This window comes from Carettochelys insculpta, chromosome 5 (assembly GCF_033958435.1).
Source record: "Carettochelys insculpta isolate YL-2023 chromosome 5, ASM3395843v1, whole genome shotgun sequence".
NCBI classification, from domain to species: Eukaryota; Metazoa; Chordata; order Testudines; family Carettochelyidae; genus Carettochelys; species Carettochelys insculpta.
This window is the reverse complement of record NC_134141.1, coordinates 1,322,138-1,337,991: the sequence shown is the minus strand read 5'-3', so window position 1 is coordinate 1,337,991 and position 15,854 is coordinate 1,322,138. Positions and strand designations below refer to the sequence as shown.

At 51.6% G+C, this 15,854-nt stretch overlaps 1 protein-coding gene and 1 long non-coding RNA gene across 2 annotated transcripts in view; one reads left to right on the top strand and one right to left on the bottom strand.

The window, feature by feature from the left end:
• Positions 1-3,433: 3,433 nt before the first annotated feature.
• On the bottom strand, positions 3,434-8,131 carry LOC142013291 (uncharacterized). The gene is made up of 3 exons (XR_012645595.1): positions 8,078-8,131; positions 4,730-4,912; positions 3,434-3,473 (listed from the first exon to the last, which is right to left on the bottom strand). It is a non-coding gene; the product is annotated as an uncharacterized LOC142013291 (long non-coding RNA).
• Positions 8,132-8,343: 212 nt separating this feature from the next.
• SHB (SH2 domain containing adaptor protein B) overlaps positions 8,344-15,854 on the top strand; it is a 129,230-nt gene continuing 121,719 nt past the window's right edge. Inside the window, exon 1 of the mRNA XM_074994505.1 lies at positions 8,344-8,958. Coding sequence (XP_074850606.1) covers positions 8,515-8,958 — 444 coding nt within the window. The 5' untranslated portion in view covers positions 8,344-8,514. The remainder of the gene's footprint in view (positions 8,959-15,854) is intronic.

Below are 15,854 nucleotides of genomic sequence, written 5' to 3'. Positions count from 1 at the left end.
CTGAACCTTTTCTAATGCCAATATATCTTTTTTGAGGTGAGGAGACCACATCTGCACGCAGTACTCGAGATGTGGGCGTACCATAGTTTTGTATAGGGGAAGTATGATATCTTTTGTCTTATTATCGATCCCTTTTTTAATAATTCCTAACATCCTATTTGCCTTACTAACTGCTGCTGCACACTGCGTGGATGTCTTCAGAGAACTATCCACTATAACTCCAAGATCCCTTCCCTGATCTGTCATAGCTAAATTTGACCCCATCATGTAGTACGTGTAATTTGGGTTATTTTTTCCAACATGCATTACCTTACACTTACCCACATTAAATTTCATTTGCCATTTTGCTGCCCAATCACTCAGTTTGCTGAGATCTTTTTGTAGTTCTTCACAATCCCTTTTGGTTTTGACTGTCCTGAACAACTTGGTGTCATCTGCAAACTTTGCCACCGCACTGCTTACCTCATTTTCTAGATCATTGATGAACAAGTTGAACAGGATCGGTCCCAGGACTGACCCCTGGGGAACACCACTAGTTACCCTCCTCCATTGGGAAAATTTACCATTTATTCCCACCCTTTGTTTTCTGTCTTTTAACCAATTCCCGATCCATGAAAGGATCTTTCCTCCTATCCCATGACCACCTAATTTACATAAAAGCCTTTGGTGTGGGACCGTGTCAAAGGCTTTCTGGAAATCCAGGTATATTATGTCCACTGGGTGCCCCTTGTCCGCATGTTTATTAACCCCTTCAAAGAATTCTAATAGATTAGTTAGACACGACTTCCCTCTGCAGAAACCATGCTGACTTTTGCCCAACAATTCGTGCTCTTCTACGTGCCTTGCAATTTTATTCTTTACTAGTGTTTCTACTAATTTGCCTGGTACTGATGTTAAACTTATCGGTCTATAATTGCCAGGGTCTCCTCTAGAGCCTTTTTTAAATATTGGTGTTATATTGGCCGTCTTCCAGTCATTTGGTACCAAAGTGGATTTAAAGGATAGGTTACAAACCACTGTTAATAACTCTGCAATTTCACATTTGAGTTCTTTCAGAACCCTTGGGTGAATGCCGTCTGGTCCTGGAGACTTGTTACTATTCAGCTTATCAATTAACTCCAAAACCTCCTCTAATGTCACTTCAATCTGAGTGAGTTCCTCAGATTTGTCACCTAAAAAGGCTGGCTCAGATTTAGGAACCTCTGTAACATCCTCAGCCGTGAAGACTGAAGCAAAGAAATCATTTAATCGCTCCGCAATGGCACTGTCTTCCTTGATCGCTCCTTTTATATCTTTATCGTCCAAGGGCCCCACTGCTTTTTTAGCAGGCTTCCTGCTTCTAATGTATTTAAAAAACATTTTACTATCGTTTTTTGAATTTTTGGCTAGCTGTTCCTCAAAATCTTTTTTGGCTTTTCTTACTACATTATGACACTTAATTTGGTGTCAGACTCAGACTTCACACTGCAATTAGAAGCCCATGGCTGGCTCATGCCAGCTGATACAGGCTCTCAATGCTTGGTGTAAGAAGCTGTTGAGCTGCCATGTGGGCATTTGGGCTTGGGCTGCAGCCTTGGCTACAGGGTGCCACCTCTCAGGGGTGCCAGAACCCAGGCTTCAGCCTGAGGTCAAATGTCTATATTGTAGTTAAACAGTCTCCAGCCCAAGTCCCATGAGCCAGAGTCAGCCGTCAGGAGCCAGGCACAGGAGCTTAACTGCAGTGTAGACACACCCTTAGTGAGTCAGTCACCTCTCTTTCACGGGCAGCAGGGTTCGAGCATACCCTTCGAAAAGCAAGGGCTCAACGAATATAACGTACATGTTTATAGAGCATCTAGCTAAATCCAATAATCAGGATTTATCACAGCTCCTGCAAAGGCAAACCCTGCTTCTCTGGTGCCAAGAAGTCTTTGAAAGAGTTAAAGCTGTTAAAAAAAAATAACCTGTGGATCTAATTTATTGAGACTTTCCAAAGACTTAAGGTAAAGTCCCTCATAAATGGCTGTTAAGGCAATGACGTAACTAAGGGTGGGAGTTGAAGTCCAGTGAGGGATGAAACTGGTTAAGAGACTGGAAGCAAAGGCAGGGGCAAAATGGCCCTTTCTCGGCTTGGGAAGAAGATTCTAATGGGATACGTGTGGGACCAGGACGAGGATGGCGGATGTTCAGGAACCTGGAAGGCAGGATGAACAATGAACCAGCAAAATGTGCTGATGACAGAAAGTTATGTAGGTTAGTTAAAACTAGGGAAGACGTTGAGGGTTTCTCCAGAGAAAACGAGATGAGCAGGCGACACTGACAAAATAAACTCACACGCATGCAATAGAACAGAAAGGAAAGACAATTTAAAGCAGATCAGTGCCGGGGGGTTCAGCATGAACAGTAACTTCTCAGAAAAAGATCTGAGCAGCCACACAAGGAGATCAGGGAAGCACCTGCTCAAGCTGAAGTGCAGTCAACCCCCAACAAGGGGCTGAGGGACTAAAGAAGTACGCTGCGTTCAGAAGATGACCGAGCACTGGAGGATGTTCTAACACCATTACACATCCTGGGATGGGCGAGGAGCTGGTGGAGCCATACAGAGCTGTGTTGTGTTAACAGGGCTCTGTGCAGGAAGGGCCAGCTGGGGACTGGTGCATTTGATGGCAGGCCAGCGGAGCGCTCTGGGGCAGAGCACTTCCCAGTCTGCAGGACAGCGCTAAAGGTTCAGACAGGCAATGAGCCTAGGTGCTGACTTCAGTGAGAACTGGGTGCTCTGAAAATCTGGCTGGGAGCCAGCTTTCCCCATCCGGCATCTAACTGTCTTTATAAACTTAATCCTTGACTTTCAAGCCAATATAGCAAACACAGACCAGGGCTCATGGGCGGTGGGTGAATAGCTGGCTTGTGGAGGCGAGCTCCAGCCCTGCCTCTTCTGTGCTCACTGGAACACACCCAGTCTGCATTGGCTTCTGCTCCTTACCACTAGCCTTCCCAGCCCGGGGAAGCCAAGCAGCTGCCTGGCCTGTCTTCCCAGCCCCTGAGTGCCAGCCAGCTACACAGGCCATGCTGCCAGGCCCAACCCCTGGCCACTCCCTCCAGCTTCCAGCCCCAGTGCTGGGCTAAGAGTGGCCTGCTCCCCGTGGGTTGGAGGGAGCTGGCCTCGGGTGGGCCACGGGCAGGGCTGTCCCGACTGCTGAGACAGGCAATGCCTTCGCTATCCAGTGCTCATGCCAGGGCCTCAAAAAGGCAGAACTGACCAGCAGCTCTGGCTGGAGCAGAAGCAGCCAATGTGAGAGGAGGAAGAGATTTACATACACAGTAAAGTGAAAAGCCACCTTTGTGCTTTCCCCAGAGCATGGGAACAGCAACGGACACAGCATGAAGAGCAAAAAGGACTTTTTTTTTCCCAGAAGAGTGCAATTAGCTGAGTGAACTTGTAGCTATGGGATGCCACCGCGGTGCTTAGTGATCCGCAGTGCTAGCAGGAACACCTGTAATCACACACAGAAAACAGTCAGTCAGTCGTCAGCCCTTACATCACGAACTGGTGACTACCTGGGATCAAAAAATGATTAACATGGCACCATAGGATGGAATTAAGGGCATGTGTCTATTGCACACCTCCTTCTGAAACATTTGCATTAGCCATTCTTAGAGAAGGGCTTCAGGAAAGGGAGAACACCGTCCCTGGCAGAATTCTTAAGGCTCAGGCCAGGCCCACATTAACCCATGGGACTGTCTTCTTCCCAGCCCTCAGTCAGATGCAACAGACCAGCCCTGGGCTGGAAACGGCAGCATCCCTGGGTGACTATCAATGCGTAACGCTGCCTCCATGGAATATCACCTGCTCCCTTCCTTGTTTATTAATTATAAATACCAGTAAAATGTATTGCAAGACTTATTAAGCATGCAAACCAGAACTATGACAGGAAACAATGTTCTGCGCACTCAAAAGTAGTTGCTATGTAACTTTGCTAATTAACTTTAATGAGATAATTGCTTGGCACACTCTTAGTCAGCACAAGCCAACACATAGTTGTGTGTGGTAAACACATCATCTGCCAGTTACTATTTGCCCTGAGTGCAGACAAAATATTTTTGCATCATGTGTTATCTAAGTTTTACAAGTTACAAGCCCTCTCCTAGTACGACTGCCTGTTGCGGAGGTGTGGAGAGACCTCACTTTCCAGGTCTTTGCATTACAGGACGAGACTATTACTCGCTATTTCTCAACTTATTTTTTTATAGAATCACTATTTCTGCCACACGGTTTCAGCCATCAGCAGAGTCAAGAATTTTTCCCAGCACTGTCTAAAACCCCCATCCCGCCCGTCATTCACCTCCAAGCTTTAGCTACAGCCAAAGCATTGACCCTTGAAATGATTGAAGGTGTGGATTAAATGAATCTTTGGGAACACCTCTACTGACACCAGCTGTGATATGCTGACTTCATCAGGGCTGCCAAGTCTCCTGTGACACTCATGGCATCTGTCACTCATCCCACAGGCCTGTGGGCATAAAGTGTAGGGCCCCATCCTGCTGGGATGTGGACAGCAGTGGGACGTGGACAGCTTGCCTCCCCCAGGCGGCAACAGGCCAATGTGGAGATGGAAGGCTGACAATGGGGTAGGTCCTTAAAAGGAACAGCCTGGCAGGAGCCCAGGCTGAACAGAGGTGCTATTAAAACAGAGAAATCCCCAGAGCTTGGGAAGGAGCTGAACTCTCTTGTTCTAGGGTGGAAACAAACCTCTGGCTCTGGGGATGAGACAACTTGCCCTGGAGGAAGGTTCTCTCAGAGTTGTTGGGAGCCTTGCATCTTCCTTTAAAGCACTTGGCCCTGACCACTCTTGAGACAGGAGCCTGGACTATGTGGGCCTCAGGGCTGATCCACTTTGGTAATTCCCATCTTTCTTGGAAGTCTGTTCTGAGACTGGAGACAGTAAAGCACAGTTTCTCAAACTGGGGGCGTGTGAAGAAATTCCAGGGGGGAGCACAAGGTGACCCCCCCATCATTCCTCCACCCCAAGACAGATCGGACCTTTGCTTCTGGCTCTCAGCCCCTGCCATTTTACATGGGCGACCTGGGGCAGCTGCTACAAAAAGCAGCCAGCCAGCAAAGGCCCACACGTTGCTAGCAGCCTCCTACAAAGATGCGTGAGTGTGGGTTGCAGGGGAGGAGGTGTAGGATGGGGTTACATGGTGAGCTGGGGGTGCCTGGCTCAGGGGAGGCAGGTGGGGTAAGAGCAGGGGGCTAGTGCCTGGCTTTGGGGAAGGGAAGGAGGGGCAGAACTCAGGCAGGCAGCTCACAGGGCAAGGGCTGGCAGCTGGCCCTGGCAGTGTGGGGCTCAGGCAGCTTGTGGGCACCTGGCCCCAGCAGTGTCAGCTTGTGCGGGCAGCTCTGGCAGCACAGGGCTTGGGCAGGTGGGCAGCTGGCATGGGTGGCTCTGGCAGCTGGGGCTGCACCAGGCATGCGCAAGGGGCCAAGAAAAACTATTTGTGCTTCTTTTAAATCGTAAATAACATTTTTATGCCAAGTTTGTGTTTATTTTAAATTTCAAATTGAGTTTTTTGTTAAGAGGAGGGTGTTGGATGATGGTAAAGAAGAGGTGACCAAGTGTGAGGGTTTCTCAGATATCAAAAAGGGGGCGTGATGCTGAAAAGTTTGGGAACCACTGCAGCAGAGACTTCTCACATGCATAAGGTGAGCAGAAACTCAATCTTTATTTGGCAGACACTTCAGAGAATCCAGGATGGCTCTAACACGCCACAGCTTCTCAAACCTGAAATGCACGCATTCCATTTCATTCCACACAGGTTACAAGTGATGAAGAAACACGAGAGGAAGTGATCTTGGGAAGGAATTATAATTGAACCCTATGGTCACAGGGAGAGGCTGTGCTCTAATTGGGTCACTACACCATAAACACGGGTTCAGCTTGTGCCAGTTGCACAACTGTAAAAATACAAAACAAAAACTCTTGTCCTGTCCATGACTTTCCAGAGAGCAGGTGTGGCCAAAAGGCAGGCCATATTTATCCATAAGGCCAGCAGGCTCGTATAAAAAAAATAACAATTCTGCCTTCACTTTTGAAGGAAAACAGCCCTGTTCACAAAGGAAGAGCACAAGGAGGGTTGACAGTTTTCGTGGGTGTTTTGCTGTGGTCAGGTGGTAGTGACGTTGGGACATAAATTAAGTACCAAAGGGTGCTCACGGGAGACCCAAAGTGGAGTCTCAGTTGTTCTTTCAGCCCAGTTTTGCCCGGGATGTTTCCTAGGCTCTTCCTCTCTCCATACATATTGCAGAGTTTGTATTATGTTAGCTCCCTAAGCCCCTGCCAGGAGCGGGACACCAGGTGCCACAGGCTGCAGCAACACAGAAGACAATAATTCCAGTCCCAGAGTGGATACAGATAAGAATATCCCCCAGGCATTAACATTTGGGGACTTAAAGTGAAAACGATCTAGGCGCCAGTTACGGTGTTACAGAAGCTGATCCGAACAGAAGGGTTCCATCTTGGAAAGGGGACCCTACCAAGGGGAACAGACAGACAGACAGGCTGTAGGGTTTTGTGTCTGGAGCGTGGACAGAAAGCCCCACACCTTGGGACAGGCAAAGTCTGTTTTTTCAAATATTGGAAATGCCACTTTGGGAGTGAAGTCCTGGCCCCACAGAAGTCAGTGGGCATTTGATCATTGACTTCACCATGGCAGAAAGTCACACCTCAAGTCTAGTCTTCCCTGGCTCGGTGGCAATCTGTCCCTAACAGACCCACTGATGCGCACTGGGACCTCTCTCAGCCCTTACTGGAAGGGAAGGTGTGGATGATTTCACCACCAGTCAATTCTAACCTGCCCCCACAAGGCCACAGAGGGGAACAAAACAGCAGGAACCCTTCAGGTCCGTCCACTGAGAGCAAACAGAGAGAATTGCTATAGACTCTCACCCCCCCCTCAGCAGTGCTGCAGAGCTCACCTATCCCCACCCCGTGAGGAGTGAGATTTCACGGGGAAATGGGAGTGCGCAAGCCAGTGCGTGCCACTGGGAGACCTCTCCAGCATCCCCCAGCTTTCCCCGCCTAGCCTACACCAGCACCCGGCTCAAGACCTGTGGGTACCACTGCGGTGAGGCCGACAGGAAGCACTCGGCCTCCCGACAACCACCAGGCTCCCTAGTGAGGGCCTCTCCCCTCAGAAACCACAGGCACCCTCTGTGCTCCTCGGGGAGGCTGCGAGCTGCGAGCTGCTCCCGAAGAGCAAGGATGGCCAGCGTTGCCCGCTCCCAGCCGCCAGGGACCAGGCGCGCAGGCTCCCCGCAGGCTCGGACAGGTTCCCCGCTGCCGGACTTACTGCGGCTGTTATCTGTCGATGCGGCCACAAGCCCTGAAAACATTCAACTGATCGCGATGCAATATCCTGTCTGCTGAGCAGCCCCGGTGGCGGTGAACTCCGTCGCTCGCCACGCTGGCTGCTGGTTCTCACCGGCGCCGGGTAGCGCTGTCGGGCCACAGCCCCCCCGCCGACAGAGCCCTGGGGCTGCCTCTCCTCCCAGCCCTTACAGACCGCGGCCGGACCCCTCGCCACGCCGCACGCGCGGCCGTGCCTTGGCGAGGGCCAACTTTAAAGGGCAGCCGGGGGCTGGGGACACACTCACAGGCCGCCCCGTCCACACAGCTCTTCCAGGCCGGGCAGGGACCGCGCTGCGCGGCGCCGCCAGCCCGCTGCCAAAGCAGCCGCCGCCCCCTGCCGCCCCGCTCACACGGCGCCGCCAGCCTGGGGAGGGAAGCGGCTCAGCCGGTGCGCAGAACTTCCGCCGGCCTCGCCCCAAGCGCCCTCACGTGCGGGGCCTCGCGGGCCCCAATAGCCACGTCCCGGGTCTGGTCCGGTCTCATCCCGCTCCCCCCAGCGCCCACCCAGCCCGCGCCCGTTGCTCCGGGCCGGGCTGCTCCAGCTCCCCGCCCGCCGGAACCAGGCCCGGGCAGGGCCGCGCCGCAGGGGTCGCCACGAGCCGCGGAGCCGCAGCCGGGGCCCGCGGGGCGCTTCGGGGCACAACGCCCGGCCCCGCGGGACTGGCGCCGGCAGCAGGCGCTCAGCTCACCCCAGCCGGACCCGTGTCCGAGTGCGCCGGGGCGGCGCGGGGTCCCCACCGCGCGTCCTCTCCGGGGCCGGGACGCGGGCGGGAGGGGGCCGCGTGGCCGCGGCGGGGGCGGGGGCGGGGCGGAGCGGCCCGGGGAGCCCCAGCGCCCCGCCCCCGGCACCTGGGCCGGCCCCTCCCCCGGCCCGGGATAGGCAGGGCCGGGGCCGGGGGCGGGGGAGTCTCGGCACAGCCGCGTCCCCGCCTCCCCGGTGCGTGCTGAGGTCAGGCCGGGCGGGCGGCGCAGAACCGGGCCGGGCCGGGCCGGGAAGTTGCGCGCGGGGCAGCGGACGGAGGCGAGCGGGCGGCCCATGGCGGGGCTGCGGCAGCGGCAGCGGCAGCGGCAGCTGGGGGCCGGGCCGCGCCCCTGAGCGCTGCGCCCCGCGCCGCCCGGCCGGGCCATGGCCAAGTGGCTCACCAAGTACTTCAGCCTGGGCAACAACAAGGCCAAGAGCCCCCCGCAGCCGCCGCGCCCCGACTACCGCGAGCGGCGCCCCGGGGCCGAGCTGCTGCCCGCGCCCCGCCACCTGCGCGACGAGCCGGCCGAGCTGCTGCGCGCCTACCGCGCGCAACGGGAGCGCGACTTCGAGGACCCCTACGGCGGGCCGGGCTCGTCCCTGCGCAAGCTGCGCGCCCTGTGCCCCGAGCCCTGCGCGCCCGCCGAGCCGCCGCTGGTGCGCAGCCAGAGCGAGCGCCGCCCGGCCAGCCCGCCCCGCGCCCGCGGCCGCTACCGCTCGCCGCCGCACCGCCTCATCAAGGTGGAGGGCGGCGCGGCCCCGCGGGCGACGCTGGGCAGGGGCCCGGAGCCGCCGCCCGACAGCAGCGCGGCCGCCCGGCCGGACAAGGTGAGACACCCGGGCGGGGCGGGGCGGCTGAGCGCGGGGCCCCCTGGCCCGGCCCGGCTCCGCGCTGGCGGGACGCGGGGCGCAGAGCCCGGGCGGGGCGGGGCGGCCGAGCACCGGGGCGGGAAGCGCAGGGACCCCCATGGCCCAGCTGCGGGTAGCCCGGCCCGGCCCGGCCCGGCCCGCTGGCGGGACGCGGGGCGCAGAGCCCGGCCGGACAAGGGGAGAGACCCGGGCGGGACACGGCGCGCAGAGCCCGGCCGCAGCCCCGCTGTCTTGCTCGCAGGCCTGGCGGCGCTTCTGCCGAACGGTTTGCCCAGCGCAGGTGGTGACTCACCTGCTTCCCGGCCCCGCTGCCGCCCAGCCCGAGGAAGGATGCCGGGGGGGGAGGGACGAGAGGGGGCCCGGGTGGCAGCGGGGGAGACGTTTTCCGTCTCAGCCTTGCAGGAGCTGAGAGCTGGGTAAGAAGGAAGGAGCTGTGGGTTGGGCTCTGCAGTGAAGAGTAGGAGTGGGGGGAGCGGCACCCCCAGCCAGACACCTCTGCAGCCCTTGTCACTATCTGCCCTGGTGTGTCAGTGATTTGATGTTGCCAAGGCATCAACCCTCGGAAAGCAACCGAAGCTCTTTACCGTTTCTGCTGTGACCTACTTTGCCGGGTATTCGATCCATGTCATTATTTTGTCTTCAGATCTGAAAAGTGGTTTATGTGCTAGAAACAGGCGATTTCTTGGTTTCAGTCATTTGCATTTTTCCTGGTGGTGCTCACTAGAAATAATTTCGGGATTTGAGTTACAGGAGCTTAACACAATTAATCGGAGAGCAGTTCACAGGGAAATCGGCACGCATCTTCTGCGCGTGCACTGATCGTTGTGTAGGCAGCCAGACCTAAAGAAATTGCAAATCTACAAAAGGTTGATTTCAAGAGTAAGGCGAATGGGAATGAGGCTGCTTTAGAGAGCATTTAGGGAATCCTGCACCCAATGTTTAGAAAGGCATTTAAAAAACTACTAAGAATATCTGGATTCTTGTCTATACAGCTGAGTTGTTTTGCTGGTCATGTCTGACTTCTGGTGTAGGCTCTGGATAGACCATGGCAGTACATGACCAAGACGTGATTCAGTACACGGGGTTAGCTCCACATGTCTGTCATTGACTGATGAGTAGCTAAAAGCTGCACTTCCCCAAAGGTAAATAGACACTGATGCTGTGGTGATGAGCACCCTAGAAATATTCAGAAACGAATGGGAGAGGAAGAAGTTCAGTGGCAAAGGTGAAGCAGAGATTAATGTTGACTAAAGTCCTATTGATTGCATCATAGCTATTGCACATTTGTGCAATACAAGGCACAATACTTCCGTCCTGGAGGCTCAACTGTAAATATTTTGCTTTCTTCTGGCTGTATGTCTCTACTCTGCAGGGATGTGCTAAGCACTGCAAACACTAGACCCTCTATGAAGAAATCAGATTGTTTTCCAGTGTTGGCCTTTGTAATGGTAAGGAATATTAATTGGGTTACTATATTTGAAGTTTCAAAAAAGAGAACACGCCAAGAGCGAGTGTACCTGTATCGGAACCTGCCAACTCATGTTGTATTAATGTTCTCAGAGGTACCGAGACAGATACACTCCCTCTCAGGGATGTCCTCTTTTTTTGGAAGGTCAAATGTGGTAACCCTACATTAATCCTTTAACAGCGAAGTGGGTATTCTCCCTTGTATTGTCTTGAGAACCCTCCTCTAGTTTTCCCATCACACAGTAGTGACTAGTTGTCCATTCAATGGTAGCGTACTCTGGAGTGTGCAGGGAAGATTAATGGAGCAGTACATTTGTGATCTAAATATTTTTCTGGATAATATCAACCTAAATTAGGTAAGTGTGTGCATATTTAAGCATATAACATGGTTGAATTGAATGGTAGCACACTTCCATGATGATTTAAATAAATATATTCTGTCCAAACCTAATTTCAAATAAATCAAGTTGTCAGGGTGAAATAAGATTGAAATGCCAAGATATTTATTGTATTGTCAGTCATGTGTAGTCACTGACAGGAAACTTTTTTTTTTTTTTTTTTTTTAAGAACTGAGTGATTTCCACTTAATATTACTTAGTATTTCACTTCTCCATGGGCTGCGTGGCTCAAGATCTATATTTGAAAGAGCCATACCCTAGGCAACTCCTCCTTTGGGGCCAGTGTCTGAAGAAAGTTCCTGCTTAGTAGGACGTACACAATCAGGAGTTGCTCTTTGGGCATGAATGCCTAAAAATCCTGACAGTCACAAGCAAAGTCATTTTACCTGATCTTTACCCTACTGGGGCAATGCAGCTTCTAAACGCGCCAGCCTGGCAGCTTGTTCTAAAGTGCGTACGGTATTTGCTCCTTAGACTGGAACAGCTCCGGGAACTGCTCTTCTCAGTTGGGTCCTTGTTTTGAGGCTGGCTACATGCTATGTTGAACAAAACAAACCGCCCATAGTAATTGTTGAAAAATAGTTTGAACAAGCAGCTGAAAGCTCTCAAAATAGGGTACCGCCAAGAGTGACTTGATTGTCAGATGGCTTCCTCCCAAATGTCAGTTATCGCTTTTCGGACTTCTGTGAGCGTGTGAGAGAGAACACAAACTCTAATTAATAAAGAAGCAGAAATGTAGCACTTTAATGACTAACAAAGTGATTTATTTGGTGACGCGCTTTCCTGGGACGGAAAGCTCATCACCTAATAGATCATTCTGTAAGTCTTTAAAGTGCTACCTTTCTGCTGCTTAATTTTGTTGGAGTACAGACTAACATGGCTTTGTTACTATTCAACAAACTCTACTTAGCATTTGGAGAAACAAAACTTGAGCCAGACTATGGTTGGTTGTCATGCAAAAGGCGCATAGATGCTTGAGTGGTTTTGCCTGAGAGATAGTTGGTCCTGTTTCCCTCTGTGATGGCTTGTCTCAGTCATGAACATTAACGTATGTGATCTCACAGGAGAGGAAAAGTGCCAGATATAAGATTGTCTGACTTCATCTTACTCTCAGTATGTGCTTAGACTGTATTTGCATATATTGTCTAGCAGGGTAATATTCCACAGTCTGCAATGGGATTTTGAGTCATTACTAACTTTTCAGTGTTCCAAGATATCCAGGGGTAGACTGAGGACTCAGCCCAAACAATGGAGCTTTCCTGTTTTGGTAACATCTGATGCTATTTCTGTTAACTTTCGTAGGAGGCTTTAATTCCCTGAACACTGACTTTCTCAGCTCTAGAACAAAGAGAAACTTTCCATCTGAATTATTTGCTTCCTCCCCGTTGTGGAAATGAGAACTCTCTGGCTTTTCCATTAGTCCAGCAAGTAGCGGAAGGGCCTGGGAAGTTGGTTCAAAGGGCAGAGACTCGCTCTTTCTATGAAATATTCTTTAGCACCTTGCGTTCAGCACAAGATTCTCATGTGCATCGGTTGCGTTTAATGCTATTGACATTTCAATGTCCAAAGACACCAGTTGGGGTTTGGGTTCCATGACTGACACTGGTCTAATCACTGGGTACAGCACTGCACTGGGTCACTGGTGTCAAGGGGTCAGGTTCTCTTTCCAGTTCTGACGCTGATCTGTTGTGGGAATGTGGGCAAGTCAGTTCAGCTCTCTGGCCACTGTTTTCTCTCCTGCTCTGTCTGAACTGTTTAGGTAAGTCAGTTCATTGGAGTAGGAGCTGCCTCTTGTGTATTTATAGCAACTAGTGCGTTAGGGTCTTGGTCTTGGCTGAGGCCCTACAGCGCTACTGTCATACAGTTTGCTAAGCTTGGAGCACAGCCGCTCAGATGCTTTGATTCTCTGCCCCCCACCAACCTGCAGTATTCCCAGATAACCAAGAAAAGGGGGCACTCTGCACAGCTGCCCCCATGTGAATTCTCGTAACACTTTCTACTTAACAATTACACTAGTTGTCATAAATCTGCTCCTGTGTTACTGTCTCATTCACTAGATCTCTGCAGTTGAGCTATGTGAATGAATGTAAATACAGCCCAGGAACCAATCCTGGCCCTGACAGCATGAGGCAAAGCTTTCCGGGTGATGGATGCCTTGCTCGTGAGCCCTTATGACGTAGGTTTAAACCAACAGAAAACTCGCTGATCTAAACGCTGTTATGTCAATGGCTGGCTCTTGTGCTGTGAAGCACTTGTTTGTTTTCTAAGTGTCCAGTGGCAGGCCTGTGCTGCAGGGAGCAGGTGCTGAGGAACCTCGGGAGGTTATTGGGCTGTGATGGTAACCTTTGGACAAAGTGGTGGTTTTTCTCCTGTCCCAATTTGACTCTCCGCTACATAAAACTGGTAAAAGCAAATCTGATAGGTGCTGATGCAGTCAAAGAACTAGGCTTGGTCTATATTAGACCTTGCAGTCAACTGCAGATGCGCAATTGTAGCTATGGTAATTGGGTAGCTAGAATCGATGTATCTGCAGTCGACTGTAAGGGCTGTCCTCACTGAGGGAGGTCGACAGGAACGTTTTTCCTGTCCACCTCCCTTACGCCTGGCGAGAGGAGGAGTACAGGGGGTCAACTGCCAACCCCAGAGAGATGGATTTTGTGCGTTTGTACCAGACATGCGATGTCGAACTCCGAAGATTGACCCGACCTGAACGGGTGGATCTCCCGGTAAGCGTAGACCTGCCCAAAGGCACCTAAAGAATCAAAGCAGGTGAATTTTGTGAAGCAGAGCCCTACCAGGACTCGGATCGCGTAAGGTAACGGTGGGAATGAACTCATAAAATATCTAGGAAATGCATATGATACAGCAGTCTGCCTCCCACATCTAGTCAGTCCTGTAAATGGCTGTGCAGGGTACCAGGCACCAGACAAAGCAGACATTCTTGGCTCCATATGTTTAAGGCACGCTCTTGTTTAATACAGCTAAACAAGAGGCTTCTTAAGCATCTAGGACAGCTTGTTGAAAGTAACTAATCCAAAATAGTTCGTCTTCCTTAAAAGGCTGGAGTAGTTTTTCTCCTGAAGATGATCTCAGGTTTCAGGCTGCTGGGGGAAAAAAAAGCGTTTGTTTTATCACTGTTCTGATTTCATAGGAAATAAGTTCCTGCCCAGTTGCCTGCATGTTCCAGGAATGCAGTGACAGAGCAGGTGCAAGACTGGCTGTCAAAGAAACCGGTGCATCTTATGGCCTCAGAAATACTTGTTGTTTGTGAAGGCAGAGCAGAAGTGAGGGCGAGGCGACAGGGCAGCTGCTCCGTGGCAGGGATCCGCACTGGAATGTGGGAGCCTAGCTGCCGCACTTGGCTGCATTGACTCCCAAATGCTGAGGAGGGTTTCTCTGCGTCTCTTGGTTTGCACCGACCCTGCTTCATGTGGCCAACAGCCTAGTGCAGCATGGAGACAGCCTTCGTGTTTCTGGGGGGTGTCCTTCTTCTAAGAAGGACATGGTACATGCAGGCTGCCAGTTACAGGCTAGACAGTTTTGATGGTTTGACCAAGTCACTTGCATATGTTCCAAGCAGCACGAGAACCTTGGGTCTGATCCTTTAATCTTAACTTGGTAATACTGAGAGAACGTTCCTATTCAGTGTGGTGGTAGTTTTTAAATTAAGATTTCTTTAACACTATTTCCTGTTTGCTCTTTACTGTATAAAATATTTTGGTTTTTGGTTTTTGTGGACTCACTGTACTTAAGCAATTAAAACAAACAAAAATTATCTAGTGTACCTGGTGATGAAGTCTTTTAAATAATACTTGCATTTAAAAAGGCTTGAAAGTGGTGAGACTGTGCACACGTCTGTTAGATTTTTAAGGGCAAAAAATTAGCTGTAACTGTTACAATAGCTCTTATCTGAAGATCTGTAAGTACAGTTTGAACCTCTCTAGTCCCAGCACCCGTGGGACCTGACCAGTGCTGAACAACAGAATTTGCTGGACCACAGGGGGTCAATATTGTCTAGCAGCCTTGCCAACACTTCCACTGCTCACAGGGCTCTTAAAAGATGCTTGCAGGTAAATTAGAGCTAAATAGCAGCACAGGACACTGAGAGCTAGGACCAGTGGCTGTAAACAAATGTTGTGGGACCATGGGAAACTTGGCCACACCCATGCTAAGTGGTTGTCCATCTAACTAACTAAGATCATGCTGGATTATGGATTTGTAGGGTGAGAGTGTGTCAGATTAGAGGTTCAATCTGTACTTCACAATGTTGAATTGCACCACTTGTGCAAGCAAGTGCACAAACATAGATGTGATGATTCTAGTGGCAGGTCAAGTACCACAACTGTCTAATGTTGGTCTGCAATCCTTCAGCAGTCCACATGAGAAACAGTTCCACTTAAAGTGGTTGAACCTCGCTGGTCCGGCCCTCTCGTTCAGCACCGGACTAGAGAGCTTTAAATGTATCTGCCTTGGATTCTCCCTGGGGAAAGAAGAGCATGCCGCAAGGGGTGGTGATAAGGAGTTATACCAGCCGTTTTGGCTGGCTGACTGCACAGTTAGCAGCATGCGGGGCCATCGGTTCAGTGTTGATTCAGGAAAATGCCACCCCTGCCGTAACCATCATGCAGCTAGTCCTTGAGATTTCCTCCCTCTGACTGCATGATTGGGGAGATCTGTCTGGCTTGCAGCCAGGAGGGGTAAGGCTGGTGGCGTGTAGCAATCGGGGAGCTTGTGTAGGAAGAGGAGATGCATTTTCCTTCAGACTTCCATTCCGCAGTGGTTCTCCTGGTTATGAAGTAAAATCAGGGTGCGACTGACATGAGGGTTGTGTTCCCACGCACCCTCGCGTAACTGGAATTTCGCATAAGTCGGGGGGTGCCTTTTTCCCCACAGCAGCATGCATGTTCTGCAGCCAGGGAAGCAGCAGGAGCACCTGGATCTTCATCTGAAGGATAAGTCCTGGGGTTGGGGGGGCCAGTTGTGGGGGGT